The sequence below is a fragment of the Petromyzon marinus genome, chromosome 83 (genome assembly GCF_048934315.1).
Source record: "Petromyzon marinus isolate PM22_M1 ecotype Great Lakes invasive population chromosome 83, UKy_Petmar_22M1.pri1.0, whole genome shotgun sequence".
Taxonomy (NCBI): Eukaryota; Metazoa; Chordata; class Hyperoartia; order Petromyzontiformes; family Petromyzontidae; genus Petromyzon; species Petromyzon marinus.
This window is the reverse complement of record NC_133748.1, coordinates 1,586,871-1,610,088: the sequence shown is the minus strand read 5'-3', so window position 1 is coordinate 1,610,088 and position 23,218 is coordinate 1,586,871. Positions and strand designations below refer to the sequence as shown.

Genomic DNA, 23,218 nt, shown 5'->3' with positions numbered 1-23,218 from the left:
ACCCTGAGTCTCTACTAGACCCTGAGTCTCTACTAGACCCTGAGTCTCTACACCCTGATTCTCTACACCCTGAGTCTCTACTAGACCCTGAGTCTCTACATCTTGAGTCTCTAGATCCTGAGTCTCTAGACCCAGAGTCTCTACACCCTGAGACTCTACACCCTGAGACTCTAGACCCTGAGTCTCTACACCCTAAGTCTGTACACCCTGAGTCTCTACACCCTGAGTCTCTACACCCTGAGTCTCTACTAGACCCTGAGTCTCTACACCCTGAGTCTCTAGACCCTGATTCTCTAGACCCTGAGTCTCTAGACCCTGAGTCTCTACACCCTGAGTCTCTACTAGACCCTGAGTCTCTACTAGACCCTGAGTCTCTACTAGACCCTGAGTCTCTACACCCTGAGTCTCTACACCCTGAGTCTCTACACCCTGAGTCTCTACACCCTGAGTCTCTACACCCTGAGTGTCTACACTTTGAGACTCTTCACCCTGAGTCTCTACACCCTGAGTCTCTACACCCTAAGTCTCTACACCCTGAGTCTCTACACCCTGAGTCTCTACACCCTGAGTCTCTTGACCCTGAGTTTATTGACCCTGAGTCTCTACACCCTGAGGCTCTACACCCTGAGTCTCTACACCCTGAGTCTCTACACCCTGAGTCTCTACACCCTGAGTCTCTACACCCTGAGTCTCTACTGGACCCTGAGTCTCTACTAGACCCTGAGTCTCTACACGCTGAGTCTCTAGACCCTGAGTCTGTACACCCTGAGTCTCTACACCCTGAGTCTCTACTAGACCCTGAGTCTCTACTAGTCCCTGAGTCTCTAGACCCTGAGTCTCTACTAGACCCTGAGTCTCTATTAGACCCTGAGTCTCTACTAGACCCTGAGTCTCTACACCCTGAGTCTCTACACCCTGAGTCTCTACACCCTGAGTCTCTACACCCTGAGTCTCTACACCCTGAGAATCTACACCCTGAGTCTCTACACCCTGAGTCTCTAGACACTGAGTCTCTACTAGACCCTGAGTCTCTACACCCTGAGTCACTACTAGACCCTGAGTCTCTACTAGACCCTGAGTCTCTACTAGACCCTGAGTCTCTTCACCCCGAGTTTCTACACCCTGAGTTTCTATACCCCGAGTCTCTAGGCCCTGAGTCTCTACACCACGAGTCTCTACTAGACCCTGAGTCTCTACACCCTGAGTCTCTACTAGACCCTGAGTCTCTACACCCTGAGTCTCTACTAGACCCTGAGTCTCCAGACCCTTAGTCTCTACACCCTGAGTCTCTACACCCTGAGTCTCTAGACCCAGAGTCTCTACACCACGAGTCTCTACACCACGAGTCTCTACACCCTGAGTCTCTACACCCTGAGTCTCTACACCCTGAGTCTCTACACCCTGAGTCTGTATACCCTGAGTCTCTAGACACTGAGTCTCTACTACACCCCGAGTCTCTACACCCTGAGTCTCTACACCAGGAGTCTCTACACCCTGAGTCTCTACACCATGAGTCTCTATACCGAGTCTCTATACCCTGAGTCTCTAGACCCTGAGTCTCTACATCCTGAGTCTCTAGGCACTGAGTCTCTACACCCTGAGTCTCTACACCCCGAGTCTCTACACCACGAGTCTCTACACCCCGAGTCTCTACACCACGAGTCTTTACACCCTGAGTCTCTACACCAGGAGTCTCTACACCCTGAGTGTCTACACCCTGAGTTTCTACACCCTGAGTCTCTAGGCACTGAGTCTCTACACCCTGAGTCTCTACACCAGGAGTCTCTACTAGACCCTGAGTCTCTACACCCTGAGTCTCTACACCACGAGTCTCTACTAGACCCTGAGTCTCTACACCCTGAGTCTCTACACCACGAGTCTCTACTAGACCCTGAGTCTCTACACCCTGAGTCTCTACTAGACCCTGAGTCTCTACACCCTGAGTCTCTACTAGACCCTGAGTCTCCAGACCCTTAGTCTCTACACCCTGAGTCTCTACACCCTGAGTCTCTAGACCCAGAGTCTCTACACCACGAGTCTCTACACCACGAGTCTCTACACCCTGAGTCTCTACACCCTGAGTCTCTACACCCTGAGTCTCTACACCCTGAGTCTGTATACCCTGAGTCTCTAGACACTGATTCTCTACTACACCCCGAGTCTCTACACCCTGAGTCTCTACACCAGGAGTCTCTACACCCTGAGTCTCTACACCATGAGTCTCTATACCGAGTCTCTATACCCTGAGTCTCTAGACCCTGAGTCTCTACATCCTGAGTCTCTAGGCACTGAGTCTCTACACCCTGAGTCTCTACACCCCGAGTCTCTACACCACGAGTCTCTACACCCCGAGTCTCTACACCACGAGTCTTTACACCCTGAGTCTCTACACCAGGAGTCTCTACACCCTGAGTGTCTACACCCTGAGTCTCTACACCCTGAGTCTCTAGGCACTGAGTCTCTACACCCTGAGTCTCTACACCCTGAGTCTCTACACCCCGAGTCTCTACACCACGAGTCTCTCCACCCCGAGTCTCTACACCACGAGTCTTTACACCCTGAGTCTCTACACCAGGAGTCTCTACACCCTGAGTCTCTACACTGAGTCTCTACACCCTGAGTCTCTTCACTCTGAGTCTCTACACCCTGAGTCTCTAGACCCTGAGTCTCTACACCCTGAGTCTCTACACCCTGAGTCTCTTCACCCTGAGTCTCTACACCGTGAGTCTCTGCACCCCGAGTCTCTACACGCTGAGTCTCTACACCCTTAGTCTCTACTAGACCCTGAGTCTCTACTAGAACCTGAGTCTCTACACGCTGAGTCTCTAGACCCTGAGTCTCTACACCCTGAGTCTCTACACCCTGAGTCTCTACTAGACCCTGAGTCTCTACTAGACCCTGAGTCTCTACACCCTGAGTCTCTACTAGACCCTGAGTCTCTACTAGACCCTGAGTCTCTAACACCCTGAGTCTCTACACCCTGAGTATCTACACCCTGAGTCTCTACTAGACCCTGAGTCTCTACTAGACCCTGAGTCTCTCCTAGACCCTGAGTCTCTTCACCCCGAGTTTCTACACCCTGAGTCTCTACACCCCGAGTCTCTAGGCCCTGAGTCTCTAACACCCTGAGTCTCTACACTTTGAGTCTCGAGACACCGAGTCTCCAGACCTTGAGTCTCCAGACCTTGAGTCTCTTGACCCTGAGTCTCTACTTGACCCTGAGTCTCTACATGTTGATTCTCTACACCCTGAGTCTCTACACCCTGAGTCTCTACACCCTGAGTCTCTACACCCTGAGTCTCTAGACCCTGAGTGTCTACACTCTGAGACTCTACTAGACCCTGAGTCTCTACTAGACCCTGAGTCTCTACTAGACCCTGAGTCTCTACACCCTGATTCTCTACACCCTGATTCTCTAGACCCTGAGTCTCTACACCCCGAGTCTCTGCACCCTGAGTCTCTACTAGACCCTGAGTCTCTACACCCTGAGTCTCTACACCCTGAGTCTCTACACCCTGAGTCTCTACACCCTGAGTCTCTACACCCTGAGTCTCTAGACACTGAGTCTCTACTAGACCCTGAGTCTCTACACCCTGAGTCACTACTAGACCCTGAGTCTCTACTAGACCCTGAGTCTCTACTAGACCCTGAGTCTCTTCACCCCGAGTTTCTACACCCTGAGTTTCTATACCCCGAGTCTCTACACCCTGAGTCTCTACTTGACCCTGAGTCTCTACTAGACCCTGAGTCTCTGCACCCCGAGTCTCTACACCCTGAGACTCTAGACCCTGAGTCTCTACACCCTGAGTCTCTACACCCTGAGACTCTACACCCTGAGACTCTACACCCTGAGTCTCTACACCCGGAGTCTCTTGACCCTGAGTTTCTTGACCCTGAGTCTCTACACCCTGAGTCTCTACACCCTGAGGCTCTACACCCTGAGTCTCTACACCCTGAGTCTCTACTAGACCCTGAGTCTCTACACCCTGAGTCTCTACACCCTGAGTCTCTACTAGACCCTGAGTCTCTACTAGACCCTGAGTCTCTACACCCTGAGTATCTACACCCTGAGTCTCTACTAGACCCTGAGTCTCTACTAGACCCTGAGTCTCTACTAGACCCTGCGTCTCTTCACCCCGAGTTTCTACACCCTGAGAATCTACACCCTGAGTCTCTACACCCTGAGACTCTAAACCCTGAGTCTCTACACCCTGAGTCTCTACACCCTGACTCTCTAGACCCTGAGTCTCTACACCACGAGTCTCTACACCACGAGTCTCTACACCCTGAGTCTCTACACCCTGAGTCTCTACACCCTGAGTCTCTACACCCTGAGTCTGTATACCCTGAGTCTCTAGACACTGAGTCTCTACTACACCCCGAGTCTCTACACCCTGAGTCTCTACACCAGGAGTCTCTACACCCTGAGTCTCTACACCATGAGTCTCTATACCGAGTCTCTATACCCTGAGTCTCTAGACCCTGAGTCTCTACATCCTGAGTCTCTAGGCACTGAGTCTCTACACCCTGAGTCTCTACACCCCGAGTCTCTACACCACGAGTCTCTACACCCCGAGTCTCTACACCACGAGTCTTTACACCCTGAGTCTCTACACCAGGAGTCTCTACACCCTGAGTGTCTACACCCTGAGTCTCTACACCCTGAGTCTCTAGGCACTGAGTCTCTACACCCTGAGTCTCTACACCAGGAGTCTCTACTAGACCCTGAGTCTCTACACCCTGAGTCTCTACACCACGAGTCTCTACTAGACCCTGAGTCTCTACACCCTGAGTCTCTACACCACGAGTCTCTACTAGACCCTGAGTCTCTACACCCTGAGTCTCTACTAGACCCTGAGTCTCTACACCCTGAGTCTCTACTAGACCCTGAGTCTCCAGACCCTTAGTCTCTACACCCTGAGTCTCTACACCCTGAGTCTCTAGACCCAGAGTCTCTACACCACGAGTCTCTACACCACGAGTCTCTACACCCTGAGTCTCTACACCCTGAGTCTCTACACCCTGAGTCTCTACACCCTGAGTCTGTATACCCTGAGTCTCTAGACACTGATTCTCTACTACACCCCGAGTCTCTACACCCTGAGTCTCTACACCAGGAGTCTCTACACCCTGAGTCTCTACACCATGAGTCTCTATACCGAGTCTCTATACCCTGAGTCTCTAGACCCTGAGTCTCTACATCCTGAGTCTCTAGGCACTGAGTCTCTACACCCTGAGTCTCTACACCCCGAGTCTCTACACCACGAGTCTTTACACCCTGAGTCTCTACACCAGGAGTCTCTACACCCTGAGTGTCTACACCCTGAGTCTCTACACCCTGAGTCTCTAGGCACTGAGTCTCTACACCCTGAGTCTCTACACCCTGAGTCTCTACACCCCGAGTCTCTACACCACGAGTCTCTCCATCCCGAGTCTCTACACCACGAGTCTTTACACCCTGAGTCTCTACACCAGGAGTCTCTACACCCTGAGTCTCTACACCGAGTCTCTACACCCTGAGTCTCTTCACCCTGAGTCTCTACACCGTGAGTCTCTGCACCCCGAGTCTCTACACGCTGAGTCTCTACACCCTTAGTCTCTACTAGACCCTGAGTCTCTACTAGAACCTGAGTCTCTACACGCTGAGTCTCTAGACCCTGAGTCTCTACACCCTGAGTCTCTACACCCTGAGTCTCTACTAGACCCTGAGTCTCTACTAGACCCTGAGTCTCTACACCCTGAGTCTCTACACTATGAGTCTCTACACCCTGAGTCTCTAGACCCTGAGTCTCTAGACCCTGAGTCTCTACACCCTGAGTCTCTACACCCTGAGTCTCTTCACCCTGAGTCTCTACACCGTGAGTCTCTGCACCCCGAGTCTCTACACGCTGAGTCTCTACACCCTGAGTCTCTACTAGACCCTGAGTCTCTACTAGACCCTGAGTCTCTACACGCTGAGTCTCTAGACCCTGAGTCTCTACACCCTGAGTCTCTACACCCTGAGTCTCTACTAGACCCTGAGTCTCTACTAGACCCTGAGTCTCTACACCCTGAGTCTCTACTAGACCCTGAGTCTCTACTAGACCCTGAGTCTCTAACACCCTGAGTCTCTACACCCTGAGTATCTACACCCTGAGTCTCTACTAGACCCTGAGTCTCTACTAGACCCTGAGTCTCTCCTAGACCCTGAGTCTCTTCACCCCGAGTTTCTACACCCTGAGTCTCTACACCCCGAGTCTCTAGGCCCTGAGTCTCTAACACCCTGAGTCTCTACACTTTGAGTCTCGAGACACCGAGTCTCCAGACCTTGAGTCTCCAGACCTTGAGTCTCTTGACCCTGAGTCTCTACTTGACCCTGAGTCTCTACATGTTGATTCTCTACACCCTGAGTCTCTACACCCTGAGTCTCTACACCCTGAGTCTCTACACCCTGAGTCTCTAGACCCTGAGTGTCTACACTCTGAGACTCTACTAGACCCTGAGTCTCTACTAGACCCTGAGTCTCTACTAGACCCTGAGTCTCTACACCCTGATTCTCTACACCCTGATTCTCTAGACCCTGAGTCTCTACACCCCGAGTCTCTGCACCCTGAGTCTCTACTAGACCCTGAGTCTCTACACCCTGAGTCTCTACACCCTGAGTCTCTACACCCTGAGTCTCTACACCCTGAGTCTCTACACCCTGAGTCTCTAGACACTGAGTCTCTACTAGACCCTGAGTCTCTACTAGACCCTGAGTCTCTACTAGACCCTGGGTCTCTTCACCCCGAGTTTCTACACCCTGAGTTTCTATACCCCGAGTCTCTATACCCTGAGTCTCTAGACACTGAGTCTCTACACCCTGAGTCTCTACTTGACCCTGAGTCTCTACTAGACCCTGAGTCTCTGCACCCTGAGTCTCTAGACCCTGAGTCTCTACACCCTGAGTCTCTACACCCCGAGTCTCTATACCCTGAGTCTCTACACCCGGAGTCTCTTGACCCTGAGTTTCTTGACCCTGAGTCTCTACACCCTGAGTCTCTACACCCTGAGGCTCTACACCCTGAGTCTCTACACCCTGAGTCTCTACTAGACCCTGAGTTTCTACACCCTGAGTCTCTACTAGACCCTGAGTCTCTACTAGACCCTGAGTCTCTACACCCTGAGTATCTACACCCTGAGTCTCTACTAGACCCTGAGTCTCTACTAGACCCTGAGTCTCTACTAGACCCTGCGTCTCTTCACCCCGAGTTTCTACACCCTGAGAATCTACACCCTGAGTCTCTACACCCTGAGAGTCTACACCCTGAGTCTCTACACCCTGAGTCTCTACACCCTGAGTCTCTACACCCTGAGTCTCTACACCCTGAGTCTCTACACCCTGAGTCTCTACTAGACCCAGAGTCTCTACACCACGAGTCTCTACACCACGAGTATCTACACCCTGAGTCTCTACCCCACGAGTCTCTACACCCTGAGTCTCTACACCCTGAGACTCTACACCCTGAGACTCTAGACCCTGAGTCTCTACACCCTGAGTCTGTATACCCTGAGTCTCTAGACACTGAGTCTCTACTACACCCCGAGTCTCTACACCAGGAGTCTCTACACCCTGAGTCTCTACACCATGAGTCTCTATACCGAGTCTCTATACCCTGAGTCTCTAGACCCTGAGTCTCTACACCCCGAGTCTCTACACCCTGAGTCTCTATACCCTGAGTCTCTAGACCCTGAGTCTCTACACCCTGAGTCTCTACACCCCGAGTCTCTACACCACGAGTCTCTACACCCCGAGTCTCTACACCACGAGTCTTTACACCCTGAGTCTCTACACCAGGAGTCTCTACACCCTGAGTCTCTACACCCTGAGTCTCTACACCCTGAGTCTTTACACCCTGAGTGTCTACACCAGGAGTCTCTACACCGAGTCTCTACACCCTGAGTCTCTACACTCTGAGTCTCTACACCCTGAGTCTCTAGACCCTGAGTCTCTAGACCCTGAGTCTCTACACCCTGAGTCTCTACACCCTGAGTCTCTCCACCCTGAGTCTCTACACCCTGAGTCTCTACACCCTGAGTCTCTACACCCTAAGTCTCTGCACCCTGAGTCTCTACACCCTGAGTCTCTACACCCTGAGTCTCTAGACCCTGAGTCTCTACACCCCGAGTCTCTACACCCTGAGTCTCTACACCCTGAGTCTCTACACCCTGATTCCCCAGACCCCGAGTCTCCAGACTCTGTTAACGCTACATGGTGGTGGGCGGTGGTGCCGTATCTTTGTCTTCGTGCGTCCGTAGAATACGGGGACACTGGAGAAGGTGGTGCAGAAGGAGCTGAAGAGGTGAGTCATCATTCGTGCGCTACAGACCTTGCCCCAACCTGGATTTGAAGTTTTCCTGACCGCAGGGAATCCTTGGTCGTCACCTGACGACGGACGCCCGAAACGTCGTGATTTGCTGTCTTTTATTTTACTCCCACGTGACTTTACCGACGACCTCGCCTCCGCAACTTCGTCGTCGACAGAGAAGGGGGGCAGGGGGGAAAGGGGAGGGCCCCCGTGGTACACTCGAGCAGATGCAGCAGGGGCATCTGAGTGCCCTGTGCGTATCCACTGGGACTTGGGGGGTGGGGGGTGGGTGGGGTAAGGGGGCGGACAGGGCCCCCGGTGTCTGGCACGGGGCCCCGGCAAGTGGTTCTTAAACCTTTGCCCGCAGCCCTTTTGCTTCTCAAGAAGGTCAAACATAAGAAAAATGTACAACGTTGACACATGGGGGTCGATGAAACAAAGGTTAATTTGTGCTTATTTTGTGTTTTCAATGATTCACCTTCCGAAAGGAAACCTGGCCATGTCTCGCACCCCCAGAAAGGGCATCTCTCGCACCCCCAGGGGATGCTGCGCCCCAGGTTAAGAACCACTCGCATAGAGACTCAGGGTGTAGAGACTCAGGGTGTAGAGACTCAGGGTGTAGAGACTCAGGGTGTAGAGACTCAGGGTCTAGAGACTCAGGGTGTAGAGACTCAGGGTGTAGAGACTCAGGGTGTAGAGACTCAGGGTGTAGAGACTCAGGGTGTAGAGACTCAGGGTGTAGAGACTCAGGGTGTAGAGACTCAGGGTGTAGAGACTCAGGGTCTAGAGACACAGGGTGTAGAGACACAGTCTAGATACTCAGGGTCTAGAGACTCAGGGTGTAGAGACTCAGGGTGTTGAGACTCAGGGTGTAGAGACTCAGGGTGTAGAGACTCAGGGTGTAGAGACTCAGGGTGTAGAGACTCAGGGTGTAGAGACTCAGGGTGTAGAGACTCAGCATCTAAACACTCGGGGTGTAGAGACTCAGGGTGTAGAGACTCAGCATCTAAAGACTCGGGGTGTAGAGACTCAGGGTGTAGAGACTCAGGGTGTAGAGACTCAGGGTCTAGAGACTCAGGGTCTAGAGACACAGAGTCTAGATACTCAGGGTCTAGAGACTCAGGGTGTAGAGACTCAGGGTGTAGAGACTCAGGGTGTAGAGACTCAGGGTGTAGAGACTCAGGGTGTAGAGACTCAGGGGCTAGAGACTCAGGGGCTAGAGACACAGGGTCTAGAGACTCAGGGGCTAGAGACACAGGGTGTAGAGACTCAGGGGCTAGAGACTCAGGGTCTAGAGACTCAGGGGCTAGAGACACAGGGTCTAGAGACTCAGGGGCTAGAGACACAGGGTGTAGAGACTCAGGGGCTAGAGACTCAGGGTCTAGAGACTCAGGGGCTAGAGACTCAGGGTCTAGAGACTCAGGGTCTAGAGACTCAGGGGCTAGAGTCACAGGGTCTAGAGACTCAGGGGCTAGAGACACAGGGTGTAGAGACTCAGGGGCTAGAGACTCAGGGTGTAGAGACTCAGGGTGTAGAGACTCAGGGTGTAGAGACTCAGGGTGTAGTGACTCAGGGTGTAGAGACTCAGGGTGTAGAAACTCAGGGTGTAGAGACTCTGGGTCTGGAGACTCAGGGTGTAGAGACTCAGGGTGTAGAGACTCAGAGTGTAGAGACTCTGGGTCTGGAGACTCAGGGTGTAGATACTCAGGGTGTAGAGACTCAGCATCTAAAGACTCGGGGTGTAGAGACTCAGGGTCTAGAGACTGAGGAGCTAGAGACTCAGTGGCTAGAGACTCAGGGGCTAGAGACTCAGACTTGGTCTGTGCATTTCCCCCCCCCCCCCATTGACCCCTTCCCCCCCCCCCTTTTGACCCTCCCAGGACCGAGGACCCCAAGGCGTCTACGGAACTCCCCGCGCAGGCGCCCGCCGAAGGGACCGCCCCCCCCGCAGAGTTTGGGAGGCAGGGTGCTCCCGGTCGGCCCCCCTCCTCCCCCGCCCCGAAGCCTCCCGCTTTGGCGCTGCTCCGCGCTCGCACCGAGGGAGACTCTGAGGAGCCGGGCAATGCGAAGAGGGCGAAGGTGGGAGGGGTGGAGGAGGAGGAGGAGGAGGAGGAGGAGGAGGAGGAGGAACGCGCCGAGCTGGCGAAGGAGCCAATCAAAAAGGTTTACCCGCTTGTTCGTGCGTGTTCGTGCGTGTGGGGAGCGGGTGGTGCAGGTGGTGCAGTTGGTGCAGTTAGAAACGAGCGACCCCCGGCGACCCCGAGTTCGATTCCTGCTAGCGGCCAACACAGACACACACGCACACACACGCACACACACACGCGCACACCAGTAACGATTATCTGAACCGGTCCTGGGCCTCCCCTAGGTCGACTCGGAACTCCAATGAGTGACTGGTGCGGTGCGTTAACATCGTGAGACAAAGCAGTTGGGCGTGGTGCCTGCAGCCCACCCCCCTCGTGTGCTGCGACAACGTTCATAGGTGCTGCTCGATAAAAGCACTTGCCCCAGAGGCTATGCGGGGGATCTTTGTCTTTGTGTGCGCGTGTCCGCTGTGGAGGAGGGCAGGCTGCCGCCACTCCTCTGTCAGGAGCTGCACCGGTACCGCCTGGACCTCTGTGGATTTGAGGAGGTCTGCTGGGACTGGCTCTGGTGTTTGTGTGTTGAGAGGCTGCCGGTCGTCTGTCGGGAGCCGGACCGGGACCGCCTGGTCCTCTGTGGTTAACTCATCTGAGTCTCTCCCCTCCCTCCCCCAATGGCCCACCTCCCCCTGGCTCCCTCCCCCAGATGAGTGTGAGTGACGCGGAGGAGCCCTTCCCGCTCGACATGGACGAGATGGTCACGGTGGACGAGGTCACCGAGGACGACTGTCACTCAACCAAGGGGGCGGTGTCCGCCGCGGAGTCACCTGACGCCGAGGGACCAATGGGGACGGTGGTGTCGCATGGGGCGGCGGCACCGGAGGAATCTGTGTCGCATGGGGGGGCGGCACCGGAGGAAGCGGTGTCACATGGGGGGGCGGCACCAGAGACACCAGTCTCACATGGGGGGCCGGCACCTGTGGAATCACTGTCACATGGGGGGGCTGCACCAGAGAAACCGGTGTCACATGGGAGGGCGGCACCAGAGAAATCGGTGTCACATGGGGGGGCGGCACCTGTAGAATCACTGTCACATGGGGGGGCTGCACCAGAGAAACCGGTGTCACATGGGGGGGCGGAACCGGAGAAACCGGTACCACATGTGGAGGCGGAACCGGAGAAGCCGGTGTCACATGGGGGGGCAGCACCAGAGAAAACAGTCTCACATGGGGGGGCGGCACCTGTAGAATCTATGTCACATGGGGGGGCGGCACCAGAGACACCAGTATCACATGGGGGGGCGGCACCAGAGAAACTGGTCTCACATGGGGGGGCGGCACCTGTAGAATCTATGTCACATGGGGGGGCGGCACCAGAGACACCAGTATCACATGGGGGGGCGACACCAGAGAAGCCGGTGTCACATGGGGGGGCGGCACCAGAGAAACCGGTGTCACATGGGGGGGCGGTAACTGTGGAATCGGTGTCACATGGGGGGGCGGCACCAGAGAAGCCGGTGTCACATGGGGGGGCGGCACCAGAGAAACCGGTGTCACATGGGGGGGCGGTAACTGTGGAATCGGTGTCACATGGGGGGGCGGCACCAGAGACACCAGTATCACATGGGGGGGCGGCACCAGAGACACCAGTCTCACATGGGAGGGCGGAACCGGAGAAGCCGGTGTCACATGGGGGGGCGGCACCAGAGACACCAGTCTCACATGGGGGGGCGGTAACTGTGGAATCGGTGTCACATGGGGGGGCGGCACCAGAGAAACCGGTGTCACATGGGGGGGCGGTGCCTGTAGAATCTATGTCACATGGGGGGGCGGCACCAGAGAAATCAGTGTCACATGGGGGGGCGGAACCGGAGAATCCGGTGTCACATGGGGTGGCACCTGTAGAATCGGTGTCACATGGGAGGGCGGCACCAGAGAAATCAGTGTCACATGGGGGGGCGGCACCTGTAGAATCGGTGTCACATGGGGGAGCGGCACCTGTAGAATCGGTGTCACATGGGGGGGCGGCACCTGTAGAATCGGTGTCACATGGGGGAGCGGCACCTGTAGAATCGGTGTCACATGGGGGGACAGCACCTCTGGGGGCGACGCCGCCTCAGCAGGAGTCAACTGACGGGCAGCAGCCAATGGGAGACGAGGTGAAGGGGGCGGCTCCTGTGGCGAAGGTGGCGACGTCGTTACGCGGTGTGGAGGTCGCCACGGAGCCCCAGCGACAAGCAGGAGACTCCCTGGGTGAGGGGGGGAGGCGGTGGGGTGGGCAGTGTTGAGTCTATGGTGCAGTGTTGAGTCTGGTGCAGTGTTGAGTCTATGGTGCAGTGTTGAGTCTATGGCGCAGTGCTGAGTCTATGGTGCAGTGTTGAGTCTATGGTGCAGTGCTGAGTCTATGGTGCAGTGTTGAGTCTATGGGCAGTGTTGAGTCTGTGGTGCAGTGTTGAGTCTATGGTGCAGTGTTGAGTCTATGGTGCAGTGTTGAGTCTATGGCGCAGTGCTGAGTCTATGGCGCAGTGTTAAGTCTATGGTGCAGTGTTGAGTCTATGGTGCAGTGTTGAGTCTATGGTGCAGTGTTGAGTCTATGGTGCAGTGTTGAGTCTATGGTGCAGTGTTGAGTCTATGGTGCAGTGTTAAGTCTATGGCGCAGTGCTGAGTCTATGGTGCAGTGTTGTATCTATGGTGCAGTGTTGAGTCTATGGTGCAGTGTTGAGTCTATGGTGCAGTACTGAGTCTATAGGCAGTGTTGAGTGTATGTTGCAGTGTTGAGTCTGGTGCAGTGTTGAGTCTATGGTGCAGTGTTTAGTCTATGGGCAGTGTTGAGTCTATGGTGCAGTGTTGAGTCTATGGTGCAGTGTTAAGTCTATTGTGCAGTGTAGAGTCTATGGTGCAGTGTTGAGTCTATGGGCAGTGTTGAGTCTATGGTGCAGTGTTGAGTCTATGGTGCAGTGTAGAGTCTATGGTGCAGTGTTGAGTCTATGGGCAGTGTTCAGTCTATGGTGCAGTGCTGAGTCTATGGGCAGTGCTGAGTCTATCGTGCAGTGTTGAGTCTATGGTGCAGTGTTGAGTCTATGGCGCGGTGCTGAGTCTATGGTGCAGTGTTGAGTCTATGGTGCAGTGTTGAGTCTATGGCGCAGTGCTGAGTCTATGGTGCAGTGTTGTATCTATGGTGCAGTGTTGAGTCTATGGTGCAGTGTTGAGTCTATGGTGCAGTGTTGAGTCTATGGTGCAGTGTTGAGGCTATGGTGCAGTGTTGAGTCTATGGTGCAGTGTAGAGTCTATGGTGCAGTGTTGAGTCTATGGGCAGTGTTGAGTCTATGGTGCAGTGCTGAGTCTATGGGCAGTGCTGAGTCTATGGTGCAGTGTTGAGTCTATGGTGCAGTGTTGAGTCTATGGTGCAGTGTTGAGTCTATGGTGCAGTGTTGAGTCTATGGTGCAGTGTTGAGTCTATGGGCAGTGTTGAGTCTATGGTGCAGTGTTGAGCCTATGGTGCAGTGTTAAGTCTATGGTGCAGTGTAGAGTCTATGGTGCAGTGTTGAGTCTATGGGCAGTGTTGAGTCTATGGTGCAGTGTTAAGTCTATGGTGCAGTGTAGAGTCTATGGTGCAGTGTTGAGTCTATGGGCAGTGTTGAGTCTTTGGTGCAGTGTTGAGTCTATCGTGCAGTGTTGAGTCTATGGTGCAGTGTTGAGTCTATGGTGCAGTGTTGAGTCTATGGTGCAGTGTTGAGTCTATGGGCAGTGTTGAGTCTATGGTGCAGTGTTGAGTCTATGGTGCAGTGCTGAGTCTATGGTGCAGTGTTGAGTCTATGGTGCAGTGTTGAGTCTATGGTGCAGTGTTGAGTCTATGGTGCAGTGTTGAGTCTATGGTGCAGTGCTGAGTCTATGGTGCAGTGCTGAGTCTATGGGTAGTGTTGAGTCTATGGTGCAGTGTTGAGGCTATGGGTAGTGCTGAGTCTATGGGTAGTGTTGAGTCTATGGTGCAGTGTTGAGTCTATGGTGCAGTGTTGAGTCTATGGTGCAGTGTTGAGTCTATGGTGCAGTGTTGAGTCTATGGGCAGTGTTGAGTCTATGGTGCAGTGTTGAGTCTATGGTGCAGTGTAGAGTCTATGGTGCAGTGTTGAGTCTATGGGCAGTGTTGAGTCTATGGTGCAGTGTTGAGTCTATGGTGCAGTGTAGAGTCTATGGTGCAGTGTAGAGTCTATGGTGCAGTGTTGAGTCTATGGTGCAGTGTTGAGTCTATGGTGCAGTGTTGAGTCTATGGTGCAGTGTAGAGTCTATGGTGCAGTGTTGAGTCTATGGTGCAGTGTTGAGTCTATGGTGCAGTGTTGAGGCTATGGTGCAGTGTTGAGTCTATGTGTAGTGTTGAGTCTATGGTGCAGTGTTGAGTCTATGGTGCAGTGTTGAGTCTATGGGCAGTGTTGAGTCTATGGTGGAGTGTTGAGTCTATGGTGCAGTGCTGAGTCTATGGTGCAGTGTTGAGTCTATGGTGCAGTGTTGAGTCTATGGTGCAGTGTTGAGTCTATGGTGCAGTGTTGAGTCTATGGTGCAGTGTTGAGTCTATGGTGCAGTGTTGAGTCTATGGTGCAGTGTTGAGTCTATGGTGCAGTGTTGAGTCTATGGTGCAGTGTTGAGTCGATGGGCAGTGTTGAGTCTATGGGCAGTGTTGAATCTATGGGCAGTGTTGAGTCTATGGTGCAGTGTTGAGTCTATGGTGGTGGTGATGTTTGTGTGGTGGTGTTGTTGACCGTGCTGATGGTTGTGTTGGTGATGGTGGTGCTGGTGGTGCTGGTGGTGCTGGTGGTGATGGTGGTGATCGTGGTGATCATGGTTGTGGTCATCGTGGTGATGGTGGTGCTGGTGGTGATGGTGGTGATGGTGGTGATTGTGGTGATCATGGTTGTGGTCATCGTGGTGATGGGTGGTGGTGATCGTGGTGATGTTGGTGTTGATCGTGGTGATGGTGGTGGTGTAGAACGTGGGGAACCAGAGGACGAGCCGCCGTCTAAGAAAGCCAAGATTCTGCAGAAGGTCGGAGCCTCACAGCCATCGATGGGAGAACCAATCGGTGAGCAGCACTCGCTCAGCTGTAACCACCACCCTAGCACTGTGACCTCCCCCATCTCTAGCACTGTGACCCCCGTCTCTAGCGCTGTGACCCCCATCTCTAGCACTGTGACCCCCCCCCCATCTCTAGCGTTGTGACCCCCATCTCTAGCACTGTGACCCCCATCTCTAGCACTGTGACCTCCCCATCTCTAGCACTGTGACCCCCATCTCTAGCACTGTGACTCCCATCTCTAACACTGTGACCCCCGTCTCTAGCGCTGTGACCCCCATCTCTAACACTGTGACCCCCATCTCTAGCACTGTGACCCCCATCTCTAGAGCTGTGACCCCCATCTCTAGCGCTGTGACCCCCGTCTCTAGCACTGTGACCCCCATCTCTACCACTGCGACCCCCATCTCTAGCGCTGTGACCCCCGTCTCTAGCACTGTGACCCCCATCTTTAGCACTGTGACCCCCATCTCTAGCGCTGTGACCCCCGTCTCTAGCACTGTGACCCCCATCTCTACCACTGCGACCCCCATCTCTAGCGCTGTGACCCCCGTCTCTAGCACTGTGACCCCCATCTTTAGCACAGTGACCCACATCTCTAGCGCTGTGACCCCCATCTCTAGCGCTGTGACCCCCATCTCTAGCACTGTGACCCCCATCTTTAGCACTGTGACCCACATCTCTAGCACTGTGACCCCCATCTCTAGCGCTGTGACCCCCATCTCTAGCGCTGTGACCCCCATCTCTAGCACTGTGACCCCCATCTCTAGCACTGTGACCCCCATCTCTAGCACTGTGACCCCCATCTCTAGCACTGTGACTCCCATCTCTAGCACTGTGACCCGCATCTCTAGCACTGTGACCCCCCATCTCTAGCACTGTGACCCCCATCTCTAGCACTGTGACCCCCATCTCTAACACTGTGACAACCATCTCTAGCACTGTGACCCCCATCTCTAACACTGTGACCCCCATCTCTAACACTGTGACCCCCATCTCTAGCACTGTGACCCCCATCTCTAGCACTGTGACCCCCATCTCTAGCACTGTGACCCCCATCTCTAGCACTGTGACCCCCATCTCTAACACTGTGACCCCCATCTCTAGCACTGTGACCCCCATCTCTAACACTATGACCCCCATCTCTAACACTGTGACCCCCATCTCTAGCACTGTGACCCCCATCTCTAGCGCTGTGACCCCCATCTCTAGCACTGTGACCCCCATCTCTAGCACTGTGACCCCCATCTCTAGCACTGTGACCCCCATCTCTAGCACTGTGACCCCCATCTCTAACGCTGTGACCCCCATCTCTTGCACTGTGACCCCCATCTCTAGCACTGTGACCCCCATCTCTAGCACTGTGACCCCCATCTCTAGCACTGTGACCCCCATCTTTAACGCTGTGACCCCTATCTCTAGCACTGTGACCCCCATCTCTAGCACTGTGACCCCCATCTCTAGCACTGTGACCCACATCTCTAGCAATGTGACCCCCATCTCTAACACTGTGACCCCCATCTCTAGTACTGTGACCCCCATCTCTAGCACTGTGACCCCCATCTCTAACGCTGTGACCCCCATCTCTAACACTGTGACCCCCATCTCTAGCACTGTGACCCCCATCTCTAACACTGCGACCCCCATTTCTAACACTGTGACCCCCATCTCTAGCACTGTGACCCCCATCTCTCGCACTGTGACCCCCCCATCTCTAGCGCTGTGACCCCCATCTCTAACGCTGTGACCCACATCTCTAACACTGTGACCCCCATCTCTAGCGCTGTGACCCCCATCTCTAACACTGTGACCCACATCTCTAGCACTGTGACCCCCATCTCTAACACTGTGACCCCCATCTCTAACACTGTGACCCCCATCTCTAGCACTGTGACCCCCATCTCTAGCGCTGTGACCCCCATCTCTAGCACTGTGACCCCCATCTCTAGCACTGTGACCCCCATCTCTAGCACTGTGACCCCCATCTCTAACACTGTGACCCCCATCTCTAGCACTGTGACCCCCATCTCTAACACTATGACCCCCATCTCTAACACTGTGACCCCCATCTCTAGCACTGTGACCCCCATCTCTAACGCTGTGACCCCCATCTCTAGCACTGTGACCCCCATCTCTAGCACTGTGACCCCCATCTCTAACACTGTGACAACCATCTCTAGCACTGTGACCCCCATCTCTAACACTGTGACCCCCATCTCTAACACTGTGACCCCCATCTCTAGCACTGTGACCCCCATCTCTAGCGCTGTGACCCCCATCTCTAGCACTGTGACCCCCATCTCTAGCACTGTGACCCCCATCTCTAGCACTGTGACCCCCATCTCTAACACTGTGACCCCCATCTCTAGCACTGTGACCCCCATCTCTAACACTGTGACCCCCATCTCTAGCACTGTGACCCCCATCTCTAGCACTGTGACCCCCATCTCTAACGCTGTGACCCCCATCTCTAGCACTGTGACCCCCATCTCTAGCACTGTGACCCCCATCTCTAGCACTGTGACCCCCATCTCTAGCACTGTGACCCCCATCTCTAACGCTGTGACCCCCATCTCTTGCACTGTGACCCCCATCTCTAGCACTGTGACCCCCATCTCTAGCACTGTGACCCCCATCTTTAACGCTGTGACCCCTATCTCTAGCACTGTGACCCCCATCTCTAGCACTGTGACCCCCATCTCTTGCACTGTGACCCCCATCTCTAGCACTGTGACCCCCATCTCTTGCACTGTGACCCCCATCTCTAGCACTGTGACCCCCATCTCTAACACTGTGACCCCTGTCTTTAGCACTGTGACCCCCATCTCTAGCGCTGTGACCCCCATCTCTAGCACTGTGACCCCCATCTCTAGCACTGTGACCCCCATCTCTAGCACTGTGACCCCCGTCTCTAGCACTGTGACCCCCATCTCTAGCACTGTGACCCCCATCTCTAACACCGTGACCCCCATCTCTAGTACTGTGACCCCCATATCTAACACTGTGACCCCCATCTCTAACACTGTGACCCCCATATCTAACACTGTGACCCCCATCTCTAACGCTGTGACCCCCATCTCTAGCACTGTGACCCCCATCTCTAACACTATGACCCCCATCTCTAACACTGTGACCCCCATCTCTAGCACTGTGACCCCCATCTCTAACACTGTGACCCCCATCACTAGCACTGTGACCCCCATCTCTAACACTGTGACCCCCATCTCTAACACTGCGACCCCCATCTCTAGCACTGTGACCCCCGTCTCTAGTACTGTGACCCCCATCTCTAACACTGTGACCCCCATCTCTAACACTGTGACCCCCATCTCTAGCACTGTGACCCCCATCTCTAGCACTGTGACCCCCATCTCTAGCACTGTGACCCCCATCTCTAGCACTGTGACCCCCATCTCTAACACCGTGACCCCCATCTCTAACACTGTGACCCACATCTCTAACACTGTGACCCCCATCTCTAACACTGTGACCCCCATCTCTAACACTGTGACCCCCATCTCTAGCACTGTGACCCACATCTCTAGCACTGTGACCCCCATCTCTAGCACTGTGACCCCCATCTCTAACGCTGTGACCCCCATCTCTAGCACTGTGACCCCCGTCTCTAGCACTGTGACCCCCGTCTCTAGCACTGTGACCCCCATCTCTAGCACTGTGACCCCCATCTCTAACACCGTGACCCCCATCTCTAGCACTGTGACCCCCATCTCTAGCACTGTGACCCCCATCTCTAGCACTGTGACCCCCATCTCTAACACTGTGACCCCCATCTCTAACACTGTGACCCCCATCTCTAGCACTGTGACCCCCATCTCTAACACCGTGACCCCCATCTCTAACACTGTGACCCCCATCTCTAGCGCTGTGACCCCCATCTCTAACACTGTGACCCACATCTCTAACACTGTGACCCCTCCATCTCTAGCACTGTGACCCCCATCTCTAACACCGTGACCCCCATCTCTAGCACTGTGACCCCCGTCTCTAGCACTGTGACCCCCATCTCTAGCACTGTGACCCCCATTTCTAACACTGTGACCCCCATCTCTAGTACTGTGACCCCCATCTCTAGCACTGTGACCCCCATCTCTAGCACTGTGACCCCCATCTCTAACGCTGTGACCCCCATCTCTAGCACTGTGACCCCCATCTCTAACACTGTGACCCCCATCTCTAACGCTGTGACCCCCATCTCTAGCACTGTGACCCCCGTCTCTAGCACTGTGACCCCCGTCTCTAGCACTGTGACCCCCATCTCTAGCACTGCGACCCCCATCTCTAACACCGTGACCCCCGTCTCTAGCACTGTGACCCCCATCTCTAGCACTGTGACCCCCATTTCTAACACTGTGACCCCCATCTCTAGTACTGTGACCCCCATCTCTAACACTGTGACCCCCATCTCTAACACTGTGACCCCCATCTCTAACACTGTGACCCCCATCTCTAACACTGTGACCCCCGTCTCTAGCACTGTGACCCCCATCTCTAACACTGTGACCCCCATCTCTAACACTGTGACCCCCGTCTCTAGCACTGTGACCCCCATCTCTAGTACTGTGACCCCCATCTCTAACACTGTGACCCCCATCTCTAACACTGTGACCCCCATCTCTAACACTGTGACCCCCATCTCTAACACTGTGACCCCCATCTCTAACACTGTGACCCCCATCTCTAACACTGTGACCCCCATCTCTAACACCGCGACCCCCATCTCTAACACTGTGACCCCCATCTCTAACACTGTGACCCTCATCTCTAACACTGTGACCCCCATCTCTAGCACTGTGAACCCCCCATCTCTAACACTGTGAGACCCATCTCTAACACTGTGAACCCCCCATCTCTAACACTGTGACCCCCATCTCTAGCACTGTGAACCCCCCATCTCTAGCACTGTGACCCCCGTCTCTAGCACTGTGACCCCCATCTCTAACACTGTGACCCCCATCTCTAACACTGTGACCCCCATCTCTAGCACTGTGACCCCCATCTCTAGCACTGTGACCCCCATCTCTAGCACTGTGACCCCCATCTCTAGCACTGTGACCCCCATCTCTAACACCGTGACCCCCATCTCTAACACTGTGACCCACATCTCTAACACTGTGACCCCCATCTCTAACACTGTGACCCCCATCTCTAACACTGTGACCCCCATCTCTAGCACTGTGACCCACATCTCTAGCACTGTGACCCCCATCTCTAGCACTGTGACCCCCATCTCTAGCACTGTGACCCCCATCTCTAGCACTGTGACCCCCATCTCTAGCACTGTAACCCCCATCTCTAGCACTGTGACCCCCATCTCTAGCACTGTGACCCCCATCTCTAACGCTGTGACCCCCATCTCTAGCACTGTGACCCCCGTCTCTAGCACTGTGACCCCCGTCTCTAGCACTGTGACCCCCATCTCTAGCACTGTGACCCCCATCTCTAACACCGTGACCCCCATCTCTAGCACTGTGACCCCCATCTCTAGCACTGTGACCCCCATCTCTAGCACTGTAACCCCCATCTCTAACACTGTGACCCACATCTCTAACACTGTGACCCCCATCTCTAGCACTGTGACCCCCATCTCTAACACCGTGACCCCCATCTCTAACACTGTGACCCCCATCTCTAGCGCTGTGACCCCCATCTCTAACACTGTGACCCACATCTCTAACACTGTGACCTCTCCATCTCTAGCACTGTGACCCCCATCTCTAACACCGTGACCCCCATCTCTAGCACTGTGACCCCCGTCTCTAGCACTGTGACCCCCATCTCTAGCACTGTGACCCCCATTTCTAACACTGTGACCCCCATCTCTAGTACTGTGACCCCCATCTCTAGCACTGTGACCCCCATCTCTAGCACTGTGACCCCCATCTCTAACGCTGTGACCCCCATCTCTAGCACTGTGACCCCCATCTCTAACACTGTGACCCCCATCTCTAGCACTGTGACCCCCATCTCTAGCACTGTGACCCCCGTCTCTAGCACTGTGACCCCCATCTCTAGCACTGCGACCCCCATCTCTAACACCGTGACCCCCGTCTCTAGCACTGTGACCCCCATCTCTAGCACTGTGACCCCCATTTCTAACACTGTGACCCCCATCTCTAGTACTGTGACCCCCATCTCTAACACTGTGACCCCCATCTCTAACACTGTGACCCCCATCTCTAACACTGTGACCCCCATCTCTAACACTGTGACCCCCGTCTCTAGCACTGTGACCCCCATCTCTAACACTGTGACCCCCATCTCTAACACTGTGACCCCCGTCTCTAGCACTGTGACCCCCATCTCTAGTACTGTGACCCCCATCTCTAACACTGTGACCCCCATCTCTAACACTGTGACCCCCATCTCTAACCCTGTGACCCCCATCTCTAACACTGTGACCCCCATCTCTAACACTGTGACCCCCATCTCTAACACTGTGACCCCCATCTCTAACACCGCGACCCCCATCTCTAACACTGTGACCCCCATCTCTAACACTGTGACCCTCATCTCTAACACTGTGACCCCCATCTCTAGCACTGTGAACCCCCCATCTCTAACACTGTGAGACCCATCTCTAACACTGTGAACCCCCCATCTCTAACACTGTGACCCCCATCTCTAGCACTGTGAACCCCCCATCTCTAGCACTGTGACCCCCGTCTCTAGCACTGTGACCCTCATCTCTAGCACTGTGACCCCCATCTCTAACACCGTGACCCCCATCTCTAGTACTGTGACCCCCATATCTAACACTGTGACCCCCATCTCTAACACTGTGACCCCCATATCTAACACTGTGACCCCCATCTCTAACGCTGTGACCCCCATCTCTAGCACTGTGACCCCCATCTCTAACACTGTGACCCCCATCTCTAACACTGTGACCCCCATCTCTAGCACTGTGACCCCCATCTCTAACACTGTGACCCCCATCACTAGCACTGTGACCCCCATCTCTAACACTGTGACCCCCATCTCTAACACTGCGACCCCCATCTCTAGCACTGTGACCCCCGTCTCTAGTACTGTGACCCCCATCTCTAACACTGTGACCCCCATCTCTAACACTGTGACCCCCATCTCTAGCACTGTGACCCCCATCTCTAGCACTGTGACCCCCATCTCTAGCACTGTGACCCCCATCTCTAGCACTGTGACCCCCATCTCTAACACCGTGACCCCCATCTCTAACACTGTGACCCACATCTCTAACACTGTGACCCCCATCTCTAACACTGTGACCCCCATCTCTAACACTGTGACCCCCATCTCTAGCACTGTGACCCACATCTCTAGCACTGTGACCCCCATCTCTAGCACTGTGACCCCCATCTCTAACGCTGTGACCCCCATCTCTAGCACTGTGACCCCCGTCTCTAGCACTGTGACCCCCGTCTCTAGCACTGTGACCCCCATCTCTAGCACTGTGACCCCCATCTCTAACACCGTGACCCCCATCTCTAGCACTGTGACCCCCATCTCTAGCACTGTGACCCCCATCTCTAGCACTGTGACCCCCATCTCTAACACTGTGACCCCCATCTCTAACACTGTGACCCCCATCTCTAACACTGTGACCCCCATCTCTAACACTGTGACCCCCGTCTCTAGCACTGTGACCCCCATCTCTAACACTGTGACCCCCATCTCTAACACTGTGACCCCCGTCTCTAGCACTGTGACCCCCATCTCTAGTACTGTGACCCCCATCTCTAACACTGT

The 23,218-nt window shown here is 54.5% G+C and overlaps 1 protein-coding gene across 3 annotated transcripts in view; it reads left to right on the top strand.

Annotated features, from left to right (window-relative positions):
- The window catches only part of LOC116958799 (uncharacterized), a 109,923-nt gene that overhangs the window by 70,473 nt on the left and 16,232 nt on the right, over positions 1-23,218 (top strand). For all 3 annotated transcript variants that reach the window (XM_076057647.1, XM_076057646.1, XM_076057645.1), the window contains exons 8-11: positions 8,278-8,321; positions 10,208-10,490; positions 11,115-12,660; positions 15,389-15,481. In XM_076057647.1, the coding sequence (XP_075913762.1) occupies positions 8,278-8,321; positions 10,208-10,490; positions 11,115-12,660; positions 15,389-15,481 (1,966 nt within the window). The remainder of the gene's footprint in view (positions 1-8,277; positions 8,322-10,207; positions 10,491-11,114; positions 12,661-15,388; positions 15,482-23,218) is intronic.